Raw genomic sequence first — 15,081 nt, 5'->3', positions numbered from 1 at the left:
AGAGGGGGGGCCCAGGACGGGGACTCAGTTGAAAAGCTTTTGGTTCATTCATTCAACACTGGGTGGAATCCCCTTGGGCCCCATCTTGGTTAAGAATTTATTATCTAAAATTTTTTTAAAAAATTTTCTAATGAAAAAGATTTTGGCAGGGGGTTTACAATTTCTCTTTTTTTTTTTTTTTCTTTTCTTTGTTTCTCTTCTTTATTTAATTTTTCTTGCCATGACCAAAATCTTCCTACCCCTCCACCCAAAACTCCAATTCCCCACGGATTCCAAAATTGTTGGGCCCGGTTCCCTCATAAAATTACCCCACCTTTTTTTTTTTTTTTGAGGGCACTATCAGGAATGATTACTGATTCGAGTTTGTTTTTAACATTCTTTTTTAGTCTATGCTGGAGTGCCCCAGGAAGAGAAGCCTTCACCCTTTGGACACTCCCTATTACAAAATCATCAAATAGTCATCCCCCAAATGTTTAAAAAAAAGCAATCTGCATAAAAAAAATTTGGCAAATAATAGGTAAACCTTGAAACAGTGATAAAGGCAGATTTATGAAACAGGCGAGGACCCCATCCCATTCCAACAGGTAACTCTAACAACCCACACATACACACTGTGGCATGGGAAAGCAAAAAGACCCTTTTCTTTTTTTTAAGCAACGAAACCCAAGTTCACTTGTCAAGGTATATGTAGTGGAAGTGTTCAACTTCGCCCGAGTGCATGTAGTTCATTTTTCTGCATAAAAAAACATTTTCAGTATAACGTCTTCTGCTTTTTGAAACTATCTCTCATTCACTCTCATTTATATTTCCTTTTTCTTACATATAAAAGATTCTTTTCTTACCTTTCATTTTTGAAACCCTTTAAGATCTCTAAAATTTTTCTCCCACTTTTTTCCTTTCCAGCTATATTTTGTTATCCTGCTTACCTGTCTACCTCCTTTGCATCCACAGTCCTCCCAGAATTATGGACTGAATCATATCAAAAATTGAGAAACTAACCATATGGGATGATCTATTCGCTTGTTTGGTCAGTGTATTTGTTGACCGACTCCCACATCAGGGAAAACACTCTTTAGGGAAAAAGGTGAGGGGGGCTTTTGGTTTCAGTGACCCCGGTTTTTAGCGAGTGAATTTTCTGTCAAACCAACAAAAAACAACAAAAAAGTTTATTCCGATGTACTAAAACGTACAAATTTATGACACCTTCACGTGTATTTACATATGGGGGTCCGGGGCAGAGCTAGAGAAATGCGACGATCGGATGGGTGTGTTTGTTGATACGGCGATGTTTATGGAATGGCTGGAGTAATAGGAACTTGATCCCACAGGGGTACGGTCACTTCTTCAATATTGCCAATAATTTCCTTTGTATCGTTTGCAGTGGAAAATAACAAGAGATTCATTCTTATTACATAATTGGACAACCGAAAGAAAGAATAAGTGCAAGATTGGATGGCTATGTGAAACAAAAAATTACCCATTCCTTGGTTACCCTCGGGGGTCAACTGAGCAAGGTCAGTTCATGGTCAGGTCACCTTAGTTGACACAACGCACACATGTGTTTGTGTATATATTAATATATGTACATATTTTATATATATATATATATATATATATATATATATATATATATATATATATATATATTATATATATATATATATATATAATAATTATATATATATATATTTTATATATATATATATATATATCTATATATATATATATATATATATATATATATATATATATATATATATATAAAATTTTATATATATATATATATATATGTGTGTGTGTGTGTGTGTGTGTGTGTGTGTGTGTGTGTGTGTGTGTGTATAGTTCCTGAATTATGTTTCGGTTCATTTGCTGGGTCACACTTTTGTACACCTGGCAATTACTTCGATGTAAACATAGAGCAAATAGTACTATTATGAATGGTGCGAAAACCCTTGTATAGTGACTATTTTCTCGGCTTGAGAATGAACCCAAAATTCATCTTCAAAGTATTATATTCTTGAGAATCTAGATAGTTGTATAAACATTGATTTATATTTTTCTGTGTAGGTGTTTTTTACGGTTATTAATTGAATACCAATTGTGATGGATTCTTATATTTTAAATACAATTTATCGAGTGTCTAAGTTAAGATTTCGTAAGAACTTTATGCCTCTTTAGTGTGGGAAAGGGGAAAGAGACACGTGGCCGCCATTGTATATCTTCAAGATGAAATTTTCCTTTTTGATAAATATTGATTTGAGGGTAAGGAATAAGGATTCCATTTAGTGTTTGGTTCTTTTGATGAAAAGACAATAAAAATGTGTAAGAGTTCATTTAACAAAGAGACAACACTATATACAGTGAAGAGGCACACAATTCTTTATGGGTTCTACCAAGCTTGCGTGGATAGAGAGAAAGCTCACTCTCCTTGTCCAGACAGTTGTGTAAGGGTATTATATTACTTAATGTTAATTTTTGTGTTTTGATTAATATATTTTGTGATCATATTACTTATGAATGGAAAGATTTCTTATGAAACTTTTTAGAAAGATTCTGTAAACAAAGTCTGAAACCCTAATGAATATTTGAATATATTCTGTATAAAGAATACTGTCACCTACTGATTTCATTTTGGTAAATTTCCTCAACACTGAGGCTTATATTCACAAGTGTTAAACTGTAATAGGAATTTTGAGGCCTAAGAAATTTCCGGAGGCCTTACTGCTAGATAACAAAGAGTGTGTCTGGTAGAATATAAATAAATAATCAGTAAGTGTATTGATATCTATTTTGAAACTACGTGAGCCATTTGATCTTTTAATTTTCTTTAACTAATAGCAAAACATATATTTCAAATACAGTATTCTGGAAGTGGAAACACCCATTGAGGTGAGATGGCATTTCCCCCTCCTTTCAACAAACGCAAGCATCATTGCATCTACGGAAGAACGAAACAGTATGGTTATTTCGTTTCGGTTATTCTGAATGCCCTTTATATCGTGCTAAATTCTGACCATAATTTTCGCTATCATATTTCCATAAGTCTTTGCGTTTCTGTAAAGAGACAGCATCGACATTCGAAAAAGTGATCGAGAAAAAAATATATACAGATGTGTGTGTGTGTGTGTGTGTAAATACATACATACATATATATATATATATATATATATATATATATATATATATATATATATTATATAATATAATATATATATATATACATATATATGAACATATATATATATAATATATATATATATATATATAATATTATATATTATATATATATCTATATTATATATATATATATATATGTATGTATATATGTATCTACGTGTATATATATTATGTATATATTATACATATGCATATATATTGTGTATATGTGATACATATTATATATATATATATATATAGATATATACTATATATATATTATTATATATTATATATATATCTATACATGGTGTGTGTGTGTGTGTGTGTGTGTGTGCGTATGTGTGTGTGTGTGTGTGTGTGTGTGTGTGTGTGTGGTGTTGTGTGTGTGTTTTTTGTGTTTGTGTGTGTGTGTGCTTGTTTCTGTGATTGTCTTGTGTGTGTATATATATATTATATATATATATATATATATATATAATTATATATATATATATATATATATACACACCTTCATGTATATATACACACATGCGCATATAGATATTATTTTTATGTTGTCTACCCCAATCCCCCTTATTACTACCCTTCATCTGTATTATCCTTCTTACTATCATCTCAACAGTACTACCTCTCTCCATACCACCCGATCTTCCTCCTACTTCCACCTCTACAATCCTTTTGTGTACCCTATTTGTCCCAGCCAAGGGGGATCAATTCTTTGTGATTCCCCCTGCAGCCCTGTACTCTGACAAAAAGCAAGGTTTCCTCTCACAGTCATTCTGATCATTCACGCCTTGTCACAAGCTCATGCACTACCTCGGATGACCTCACTGTCAAACATATTCCTGCCCAACTTCACTCCTCCCTTAATACGTGTACCAGAACTGTTTCCATCTCTCCAAATAACTGTCCTGTCTACAATAAGGACTGGTCAGACTGTGAAAAGAGCTTGTTCGCATGCCTCATCGACTGGCAGTCCAGTGCTACACTATTCCTCCCAGAGGCCAACACAAGTCCAACACCAGTTTGACAAGATTAGTTTCCGTAGACATGACGCCCCTATGGTTTATATTGGTGGAGTGTCCTGCCCTATCTGACCATATCAACCTTTTCTCTGTTGCTCCACAGGTTGCTGCCCTCTGTGTGCCCAACCTGGTAATGACCATTTGAATTACTCTGCTCATTTATGCCAGTGTGCCAATTGAGTTGGCTCCCATAATGTATTTTATAGGAGCTGCTCTTCTTATAAGCTCGAATCTGAGGTAGCAGTTTTCAGATTCAAACTAGGCCTCACTCTGCATAAGGCCAGACAAGAAGCATACCAATGAGGCTTTTCTCTTTCTACAATTTCCAAATCAGTACTTCGCTCGACTCCCCTCCCATCTTCTCAAGAAGCCACAGCATCTCCCCCAGTATCTCTTCCCTCTTCTCCAAACCATCCTATCTCTACTCCCTCTCTCCCCCTGTCATATGTTTTTTCCAGTCTAAATCCAGATACTCCAATCTCTACCACTTCCCTGGTGCTGACCACTCCATCTCACTTTACCTGTCGCACTAAAATATCTAAACATTTATATATATATATATATATATATATATATATATATATATATATATATATATATATATATATATTTACATATAAACATGTATATGGATACATATATACACATATATACATATATATCAATTCTTTGTTAATCCCCCTGCAGCCCTGTGGCGCGGTTGGTTTAGCACTGGCCTCCGGTTTCATACCCGGAGTGACCTAGGTTCGAGTCCTGGACAGGGAGGGTTGTTATTTATCGATATCAATGCGGCATTGCATTATTCCATCTTTCATATATATACCTCGGTACATCTGACTTAGTATTTGAATTGCTAAATCAATTTCCACCGAGTGCCCACGGGGAGTGAGCGTAAAACTTCGCTATCATTACTCAAGTACGAGTAGATAGGTAATGTCTATGGAGCTAGTAAGACCCTAGTTGCACACTCCTTTTAGTGGGTCGTGTGGCGCGGTTGGTTTAGCACTGGCCTCCGGTTTCATACCCGGAGTGACCTAGGTTCGAGTCCTGTTCAGGGAGGGTTGTTATTTATCGATATCAATGCGGCATTGCATTATTCCATCTTTCATATATATATATACACCTCGGTACATCTGACTTGGGATTTGAATTGCTAAATGAATTTCCACCGAGTGCCCACGGGGAGTGAGCGTAAAACTTCGCTATCATTACTCAAGTATGAGTAGATAGGTAATGTCTATGAAGCTAGTAAGATCTTAGTTGCACACTCCTTTTAGTTGGTCGTGTGGCGCGGTTGGTTTAGCACTGGCCTCCGGTTTCATACCCGGAGTGACCTAGATTCGAGTCCTGGTCAGGGAGGGTTGTTATTTATCGATATCAATGCGGCATTGCATTATTCCATCTTCCATACATATATACATATATACATATAACATATATATATATTAATATAAAAATATATAATATAAATTTATAATAAAATATATACATATAAATAATAAATTTATACAACTATAAAACAATAAAACATAAAATTTTTACCTATACATACATTACATATATACATAAACACATGCATATGTATACATACCTATTTATATACATATTTATATACATATATACACATATATATGCATATATATGCACATATATGCATATATATATATATATATATATATATATATATATAATACATATAAGTATGAAACACACACACAACACATACAACAACACACACACACACAACACACAAAACACACACACACACACACACACACACACACACACATATATATATATATATATATTATATATAAAATTATATAATAAAAAGATAGATAGATAGATATACATATATGTACTATATACATATACAATATCTCGACAACGACACACACACACACATATATATGTGTGTGTGTGTGTTACACATTTATATATATAAATATATATATATCATATCTATATATACAAATATATGTACACACCTGGATTCCCTCCGCGAACGTCAAGTCGATCCGGATTCCCTTACGCGAACGGTGATTTAATCCGGATTCAACTTACGCGAACGGCAACAAAGCGAAAGCCTCGTCTCCTTCAACATCAAGAAAAACATATTTTAGTTAATCATTAGTATCTTTTTTTTTTGTCTTTTTTCCTCGATTTTCCGAGAGGATTGAAGGAGAGTTAATTAAGGAGGAGATAAAGAGGTAAGTAAAATAAAATAAAGAAAATAAGAAAGTAGATAGATAGATCGATGGAAGAAGGGATGGATAAACAGATAGACAGACAGATAGATAGATAGACAGATAGAAAGATAGATAGATAGATAGATGGAATCATGGATAGATAAAATGACAGATAGATAGACAGATAGATGGATAGATAAATAGATAGAGAAAATAAAATGATTATTATTGTATTTATTACTTATTTATTATTATTTATTTTTTTATTATTGTTAATTATTTTATTATTTACTATTCATCTTTTTTATTATCTTATTTTTATCATTTATTATTTCATTATTTATTATCACCTTCCTTTACTTATTAATTTGGCAAGATAAGATAAGATATTTAATTGTAATTTTGAATTTTTTAGCCGTGATTGAGTTTCTTTTGGGTTGCCTCTCCTGTTGGCGCTCCAGCAAAGAACAACAAACCCACATCCTGTTTAAGCATAATATTTTTTTTTTTTTTTTTTTTTTTAACATGGCTCAGGGTTTGGTTGTTCTTTGGCGAGAGCACCAACAGGAGCAACAACCTCTTGTATGCTAATTCTAGAGGAAATGGAATATATATATATTTTTTTTTTTCTCTCTCCTATATTTTTCACCATATCCCTTGCAATATTCGGGACATGGGATTTTTTTTTTTTTTTTTTTTTTTTTTTTTTTTTGGTTGGTGGTTGGGGGGAAAGGGGGAGCGGGTTTTAAAAAGGTAAAAAAAGTCACATTTCAAGTAAAGACAAGCCAAAATTTCATGAAAACATCCAAAACTACTAAAAAGGATCTATATATATTTTTTAATCACATTTTAGGTAAAGATAAGTTAAAAGTTCTTGCCAAAAAACACTCAAAATTATTAAATAAAGATCATAATAAGACCTTAAAAAACTTCCTAGCCTAGGGATGAGTGTGTTTTTTTAACTGCTTTCTTTTCCTTTGAGTTGAGTGTTTTTTCCTAACTGAATTATCTTAATTTAACTAAAGGATTAAAAATAAAAGATAAAAAATTAATTTGAGGGTTAAAAATAAATTTAACTAGAGGTTAAAAAGAATTAACTTGAGGTAAAAAAAAGAAAAATTAACTTCAGTTTAAAAAATTAATAATATTAATAATAATAATAATGATATAACTGGAGGTCTAAAAAAAAAAAATAACTTGTGGCTAAAAAAATTAACAAATGGTTGAAAAAAAAAAAAAATTACAAAAAAAAAAAAAGATGAAGAGAAATGTGTAGATGTGTGGTTTCTGTCAAATATCACTCTTCCTTGCACTCAGGATGTTTAATCTCTTTGGATTATCTAGAAAAATATATGGTAATATAATTTGATATATATACATTACAGATATGTATATACTAATGTAATAATCTTTACCATATGGAAGAGAGAGAGAGAGATGGGGGTAGGGAAGAAAAGAGAGGAAGGGAAAAAAGGGAGAGAGAGATAGAGAGAGTAAGAGAGAGAGGGAGGGAGAGATAGATAGAGATAGAGAGAGAGAAGAAAGAAAGAAAGAAATAGAGAGAGAGGGAGGGAGAGATAGATAGATAGATAAAGATAGAGAGAATTATTCAATGATCTGAATTTTTTTAAAAATTTAATTATTCAGGATCTGAGTTATTCAAAGATCTGAGTTATTCAGTTTAAAAAGTTTAATTTGTAAATTTGGGCTTTTATATATATTATATATATATTTTAATATATATATATATATATATATATATATATATGTGTGTGGGGTGTGTGTGGTGTGTGTGTGTGTGTGTGTGTGTGTGTGTTTTGGACCATTCTGTTAGGCTGAACTGGATTTACAAGGTGGATTAAGGAAATTCTGACGAGATCTAACATGTTTAATCATTCATCTATCATAGACAATCAATTATTGGTATAAAACCTCTTTTGGTGAGAAGCCAAACCAGGCTCGTCATTGACACAACTCATAACTCTGTCTGTGCAGATCTGTCTTTGCTGGATGAACAAACTGATATATATATGGGGATGTAAACTTTTTTTTTTATGTTGAATATGTAAACTTTTATATATATATATATATATATATATATATATATATATATATATATATATATACACACTTTTATATGTATACATACATTGTATATATTCATATATGTATGTGTTTATTTCTGTTTAAATAGTTATGCATATATATGTTTAAATAAAGAGATGTGTATATTACACATACACACAAATATCTACTGAAAAGATGTAGTATGTGTATGTGTGTATATATAGATATATACATATAACATACACATCTATAAATATATATATATATATATATATATTAAAAATATATATTTTTATATAATTATATATATTAATATATATTCATATATATTATATATATATATATATATATATATATATATATATATATATATATATATATATATATATATATATATAATTTTATATATGTGTATGTTTTATGTATATATCTATATATACTCACATACACATACTATATACTTGTCAGTAGATATTGTGTGTATGTGTAATATACCATCTCTTTATTTTAAAAATATATGCATAACTATTTAAACAGAAATACACATACACACAAATATCTACTGACAAGTATATAGTTTGTGTATGTGTGTATATATAGATATATATATATATATATATATATATATATATATATGAATTTTATAGATGAATATATATATAATATATTTTATATATATATATATATATTTATATAATATTTTTATATATATATAAAAATATATATATATATTTTGTATATATAATATGAATACATATATGAGAGATAGAGAGTTTTTGTATATAATATTGTACTATGATGTACATATTGTAAAATTATGGGAACACAGGACGGGTATATTATGTGTTATGTATATGTATTTTATGTGTATTTTTTGTAATTTATATGATATCTGTATAATATTTTAGTAGACAAATAATTTTATATATTTATATATATATATTATATTTATATATATATAATATTTATGTATGTATTTTTATATATAAAAGTAAAATAGTATTATATAAATAATATTAATTCATATAAATAACATATGTACTATTTACTCTAATATCCACACAGAATAAAGGTTGGTTTCAAACACAGCAGCTGATTAACAATAACAATATATAAACTTAATAAACACGTATTTAGGACGATATAATATAATAATCACAGTATATAGACACGATATGATATATATGTGACAAGAATTGACCCGGAATAGAATCAAAATTGCACTAATCACAGTATATAGACATGATTAATATTATGTGACAAGAAAGACTCTGGAAATAGGATAAAATTAGCACTGGTACACAATCGTGGGTGCAGATAATTGGAGTTTGGGGTGGCAGTTGAGGTCGGTAGACCAAGTTGTCCTGCTGTCTTGTACTGTCTTTTACTCGGGTCGCACGCTGGCAGGGCAATGACCCTCTTACGGAAATAGGTGTGGCGATCCAAGTGCTGTAGGTCGCTAATTCCGATTGGCTGGCTGCGGATCGTCGACCTTCGATCGGTTTTTTGTGGGTGATTCCTATGATGCAGAAAAGACCAGATCTCCAGAAAAAAGGTCAAAGTCGCAGGGTACTGCCTGGGACGCGCTTTTGTCCGACCCCTGGTGATTACGAACTCGGTTTGTTAAGAAGGTCCAAACTGTGTATTGTAACTTGATCATATTTTCTCAGGTCAACTCTAAATATATACTTCATATTTGCCCTGTTAAACTAAAAATAAATACTATCATATAAGCAATACATATGTGTATATATTTTTACATACTAATCAGATAAGTTTATTATATATTAATGTTATTATATATATTATATATATATATATATATATATATATATATAAAATAATATATGATATAATATATATATATTATATACATATAAATTTTTCATACAATAATGGTATGTAAAATAAATAATTATTATATAAAATATATAATATATATATATAATATTAATATATATATATATATATATATATATATATTTTGTGTGTTGTGTGTGTGTGTTGTGTGTGTGTGTGTGTGTGTGTGTGTGTGCGTATGTGTGTAAAATATGTTGGCCTATTTATACATATGTATACTATTTATGTATGTTAAATTAATTGTTTCTTTTTTATACATATATATGCCACACACACACACACACACATCACACACAAATATATATACTATATATATATTATATATATATATATAGTTATTATATATTATATATATATATTAAAATAATCTATATATCTATATCATATCTTAACATATATTATAATATATATATATATATATATATTATATAATATATATATATATATATATATTTTATTGTGTGTGGTGGTGTGTTGTGGTGGTGTGTGTGTGTTTTTCACAATGTGTAATCATTTTTCAAAAATATTAATTTTTATTAATATACATTTATTTTTATACATTTTTATACAATTAATTTTTTTCTATAATTTATAATTTATATCATAAAATATATATATATATATATATTATATATATTATTATATATTATATATTATATTATATTTATATATATGTATATATATATGTGTGTGTGTGGTGTGTGTGTGTGTGGTGTGTGCGTTGTGTGGTGTGTGTTGTGTGTGTGTGTGCGTGTGTGTGTGTGTGTTATACATTTGTATATATATTAACACAAGTATATATGTACATATACTTATATATGTAGTGGGGTGAATATATATTTTATGATTGAAAATGTAGTTTTTTAAGTATAATTACTTATATATACATATAGGGTTACTTAATCTTTATAAAATATATATATAGATATATATATATATATATATATATATTATATATAATATATATATAAAGGACATATTCACATATTTAAATATTCAGTGAATAAAAAATGTATATGTTTATTTATTTAACATATGTACATATAATATAATATAAAATATATATATATATATAAAATATATATATATATATTTTTATATATAATTAATGAAATATATAAAGTATATGTATATAATACATACATATGTGATAATATCTTTAATATACATATATGAAAATATGTATAATATGCATATGTATGTATATATATAAATATGTATACATATATGATTTTATATAAGAGTTTTATCAATATATATGAATATTTCAATATATGATATATTTATAAATTGATCTATATATTCATATATATGTATATTTATATATATATATATGTATATATATTTATTTAAATATATGTGTATATATATTTATTTAGATATATATCTATATATATATATGTTTATAGTTATGTATGTGTTTAGATTTTCCAAATTTTTAGGAATGATATTAAAGCAGTCTTATTTTGGTTATTTTCCTTCAGGGTGATGATGAGTTTCGTCGGTGATGGGAGGGACTTTGGTCTACTTACGGGCAAGGAAATAGGCGGCCCAGGAGTCAGTATCAAAGAAGAGCTCAGCGAAGATGTCACTGAAGATACATGCCTTGAAATAAAAGAGGAACCACTAGATGGGGATGAAGGGAGAAATGATGTGTGTAATGTGAATGTGATGCATGAAAGTCATTTCTATCATGATCTTCATGATCTAAAACATGAGGTACATGCAAAAGACTCGAGTAACTTGGTTCACGATTGTAATGACATGTCAAAAGTGTCATTTAGGGCTAAGGACTGTGGGGAAGAACGTATTCATCGATGGGGTGTTCAAGTGATGTGTGAGGAAAGACTGAAGGAGGAAACACAACTAAAAGTGGAATCCAAAAGGAAATGTTTTGCGTGTGAGGTGTGTGGTAAGGAATTGTCTCAAAAGAGTCATATCAGCATTCACATGAGAGTCCACACAAAGGAGAAGCCATACAACTGTGAAATTTGCAACACTACCTTCTCACGAAAAAATAATTTGGTGAGACATATGAGAATACATGCAAGTGAGAAGCAACAGCTGTGAGATTTGCAATAAAGCCTTTTCTAGAGAAGTCATCTTGTAAAGCACACAAGAGTACATACAAAGGGAGCCTTATAACTGCAAGATTTGCAACAGTGCATTTTCAAGAAAAAATAATCTGGTGAGACACATGAGAACACATACAAAAGAAAAGCCATACAGCTGCGAGATTTGCAATAAGGCCTTTTCTGAAAAAGGTCACCTAGTAGCGCACATTAGAGTACACACCAAGGAGAAGCCATACAGTTGTGAAATTTGTAAGAAGGACTTCACAGAAAAATCTAGTCTAGCAAGACATGTGAGAGTACATACAAAGGAGAAGCCATACAATTGTGAGATTTGTAACAAGAACGTTTCGCTTAGAGCTAATCTAGTGAGTCATATGAGAATACATACAGAGGAGAAACCATACAGCTGTGAGGTTTGTAACAAGGGATTTTCACAGAGAAATCGTTTGGGAAGTCATATGAGAGTACATACAAAAGAGAAGCCATACAGCTGTGAGATTTGCAAAAAGTCCTTCTCACATCAAACTAGTCTAGAGATCCATATGAGAATACATAGAAAGGAGAAACCATACAGCTGTGAGATTTGCAATAAGGCCTTTTATGCAAAAAGTCATGTAGTAAGGCATATGAAAGTACACACAAAAGAAAAGCTATACAGCTGTGAGATTTGGAACAAGGCCTTCTCATAAAACTGCTCCATATGAGAGTACTTATAAAGAAGGAGTCATAGTGCTGTGAGATTTGTAATGTATTTTCATGGAAACAGATTATGGCGAATCAGATGATAGTACATGAGAGTAACAATTTGTATCAATTAAAGGTGTACACTTCCTCTTGACATTAATAGGAAAGAAATGTTCTAAATTTTGCAGGATCTCTTTATATATATACCCCCCCAATCCCTTGCCCGTTGTTGTCGTGGGGGGGCTTAGGAGGCGGAGACTGGGACCCAATGATGGGGAACTTCCCAACTTGGACTCAGCCCTCGACTCAACTAATTTTGCATGGTCTTTATTTTCTCCACTTTTCGTTTCTGTCCCTTCACCAAAACCCTTCTGCTATCCACCTCCAAAGGGTGGAGAGCCGTGCTGAAAGGATGAAAGGCTGACTTTGTGCCAGTCCTGAACGGCCTGAGGGAGCCATGGGCACGGTATTCCCCTGTTTTTTTCTAGCCCTTACCCTAAAGGGGGACCCTAGGGGTGGACTGTTTTTATCCCCAAACAAATCCAGGCTTCCCATGGCCAGCAATGAAAACTTACCTCCACTATTAGGGCAATGAGGCTTGCCCTTTATCAAATAGCCCCAACGATGTAAACCCCCCGATTCCCTGACCCCAGGCTCCCCTTTGACCACGGTTTCCGAACACTGCAACAACTACCCCCTCATCAATGTCTACTAGTACAGTAGCCAACAACCAATTCTAAGAAACTTTTCCACTCTCCCAGCACGCTCAACTTCATCACCTCAAACCCCACAACCTCCAACATCAACCACCCCATCCTCCCTAATTAATACCTTACAGCCTTATTGCCCACTCCCCCATAAACTACCTCCTCAACACTACTCCATTGTCACGCCCCCCCTTCGAATACCCTATCACTACAACAAATTGAATACCCTCTTCAGCACAGCCAAATGGGACCAATTTTTTGTGATCCCTCCCACAGCTCCTACTCTGACAAACACCCTTCTCTTCCAACAATGTCTCCAAAACAAGTAGGTAAAGTCTCTTTCCGTAGCCGACCCGACCGCTCCGTCTTTGTCACCCCCGTAACATCCGAAAACCAAGCTATAGCATTAACAAAACTAAACAGACATATATGGTAACCCCATCCTTGCAGAACCCCATCCAACCCTCAATACTTGCACCGGAACAGTTTCAAACTTCCCCAGCAAATTGCCCAATCTATGACAAAGATTGGGTCAGATTGTGGGGAAGACCTACTTGCCTGTCTCACAGACTATATGCAACGTCAGTACAATGCTACTCCCTTCCCCCCAGAGGTAATCGAAAGAAACCCACTAACATAGCCAAAATGACCTTCCCTCCCTGTTCGTCCATACCAACCTCCTCCACGTCAGTGCCAAAATTGTTGGCGTCTAGGACACCAAGCCAAACATTGCCGTTCCACAGCCAGATGCCCACTATGTGCCCAACCTGGCCATACCCGATCTAACTGCCCTGCACAATCACGCACATGTGCCAACTGTGGCGGCCCCCATAATGTATTTTATAAAGGGGTGTCCCACCTACAAATTTGAGTCTGAGGGTAGCAACTCTCAAAATTCAAACTTGGACTCACACTACGTGAAGCCAGAAAGAAGCACGTCGACGTGGTTTCTCTCTTACTCCTTACCCAGTAAAACTGCCTCATTCTACCAATTCTCCTAAACCCACCCCCCTCATCAAACCCCCCTCTTTACCTCCTACCTTCCCAGTCAAACTCTTTTGCCATCCTAATCCAGACACTCCAATCTCTACTACAGATATCTCAATCACCACCAAAAACCCCAACACCTTCCCCTCTCCCTCCTCGTACTACCCGTAACAGACAGAACAAAAGTTTCCCACCCCCCCCCCCCTTCCCCTACCACACAATCACCTCCACCTTTCCCTTTTCTCCTTTGTTTGAAAACCACCTCCTCTCTTCCCCCCCTCACAAGAAAAACCTATATCCCCCAAAACTCCCAAAACCAACTCAGAAG

General features: G+C 32.4%; 2 protein-coding genes across 2 annotated transcripts; both read left to right on the top strand.

The window, feature by feature from the left end:
- The first annotated feature begins 11,791 nt into the window (after positions 1-11,791).
- Positions 11,792-12,370, top strand: LOC119568554 (zinc finger protein 112-like). The gene has a single exon (XM_037917096.1). It carries the CDS (start codon positions 11,792-11,794, stop codon positions 12,368-12,370), a length of 579 nt encoding a protein of 192 aa, XP_037773024.1.
- Positions 12,371-12,442: 72 nt separating this feature from the next.
- On the top strand, positions 12,443-13,316 carry LOC119568482 (gastrula zinc finger protein XlCGF71.1-like). Its single transcript, XM_037917016.1, has one exon. It carries the CDS (start codon positions 12,498-12,500, stop codon positions 13,062-13,064), a length of 567 nt encoding a protein of 188 aa, XP_037772944.1. The 5' UTR covers positions 12,443-12,497; the 3' UTR covers positions 13,065-13,316.
- Positions 13,317-15,081: the final 1,765 nt, after the last annotated feature.

The sequence above is a fragment of the Penaeus monodon genome, chromosome 44 (genome assembly GCF_015228065.2).
Source record: "Penaeus monodon isolate SGIC_2016 chromosome 44, NSTDA_Pmon_1, whole genome shotgun sequence".
Classification (NCBI taxonomy): domain Eukaryota; kingdom Metazoa; phylum Arthropoda; class Malacostraca; order Decapoda; family Penaeidae; genus Penaeus; species Penaeus monodon.
Note: the sequence above shows the minus strand (reverse complement) of the source record. Positions and strands in the feature narration are given on the sequence as shown.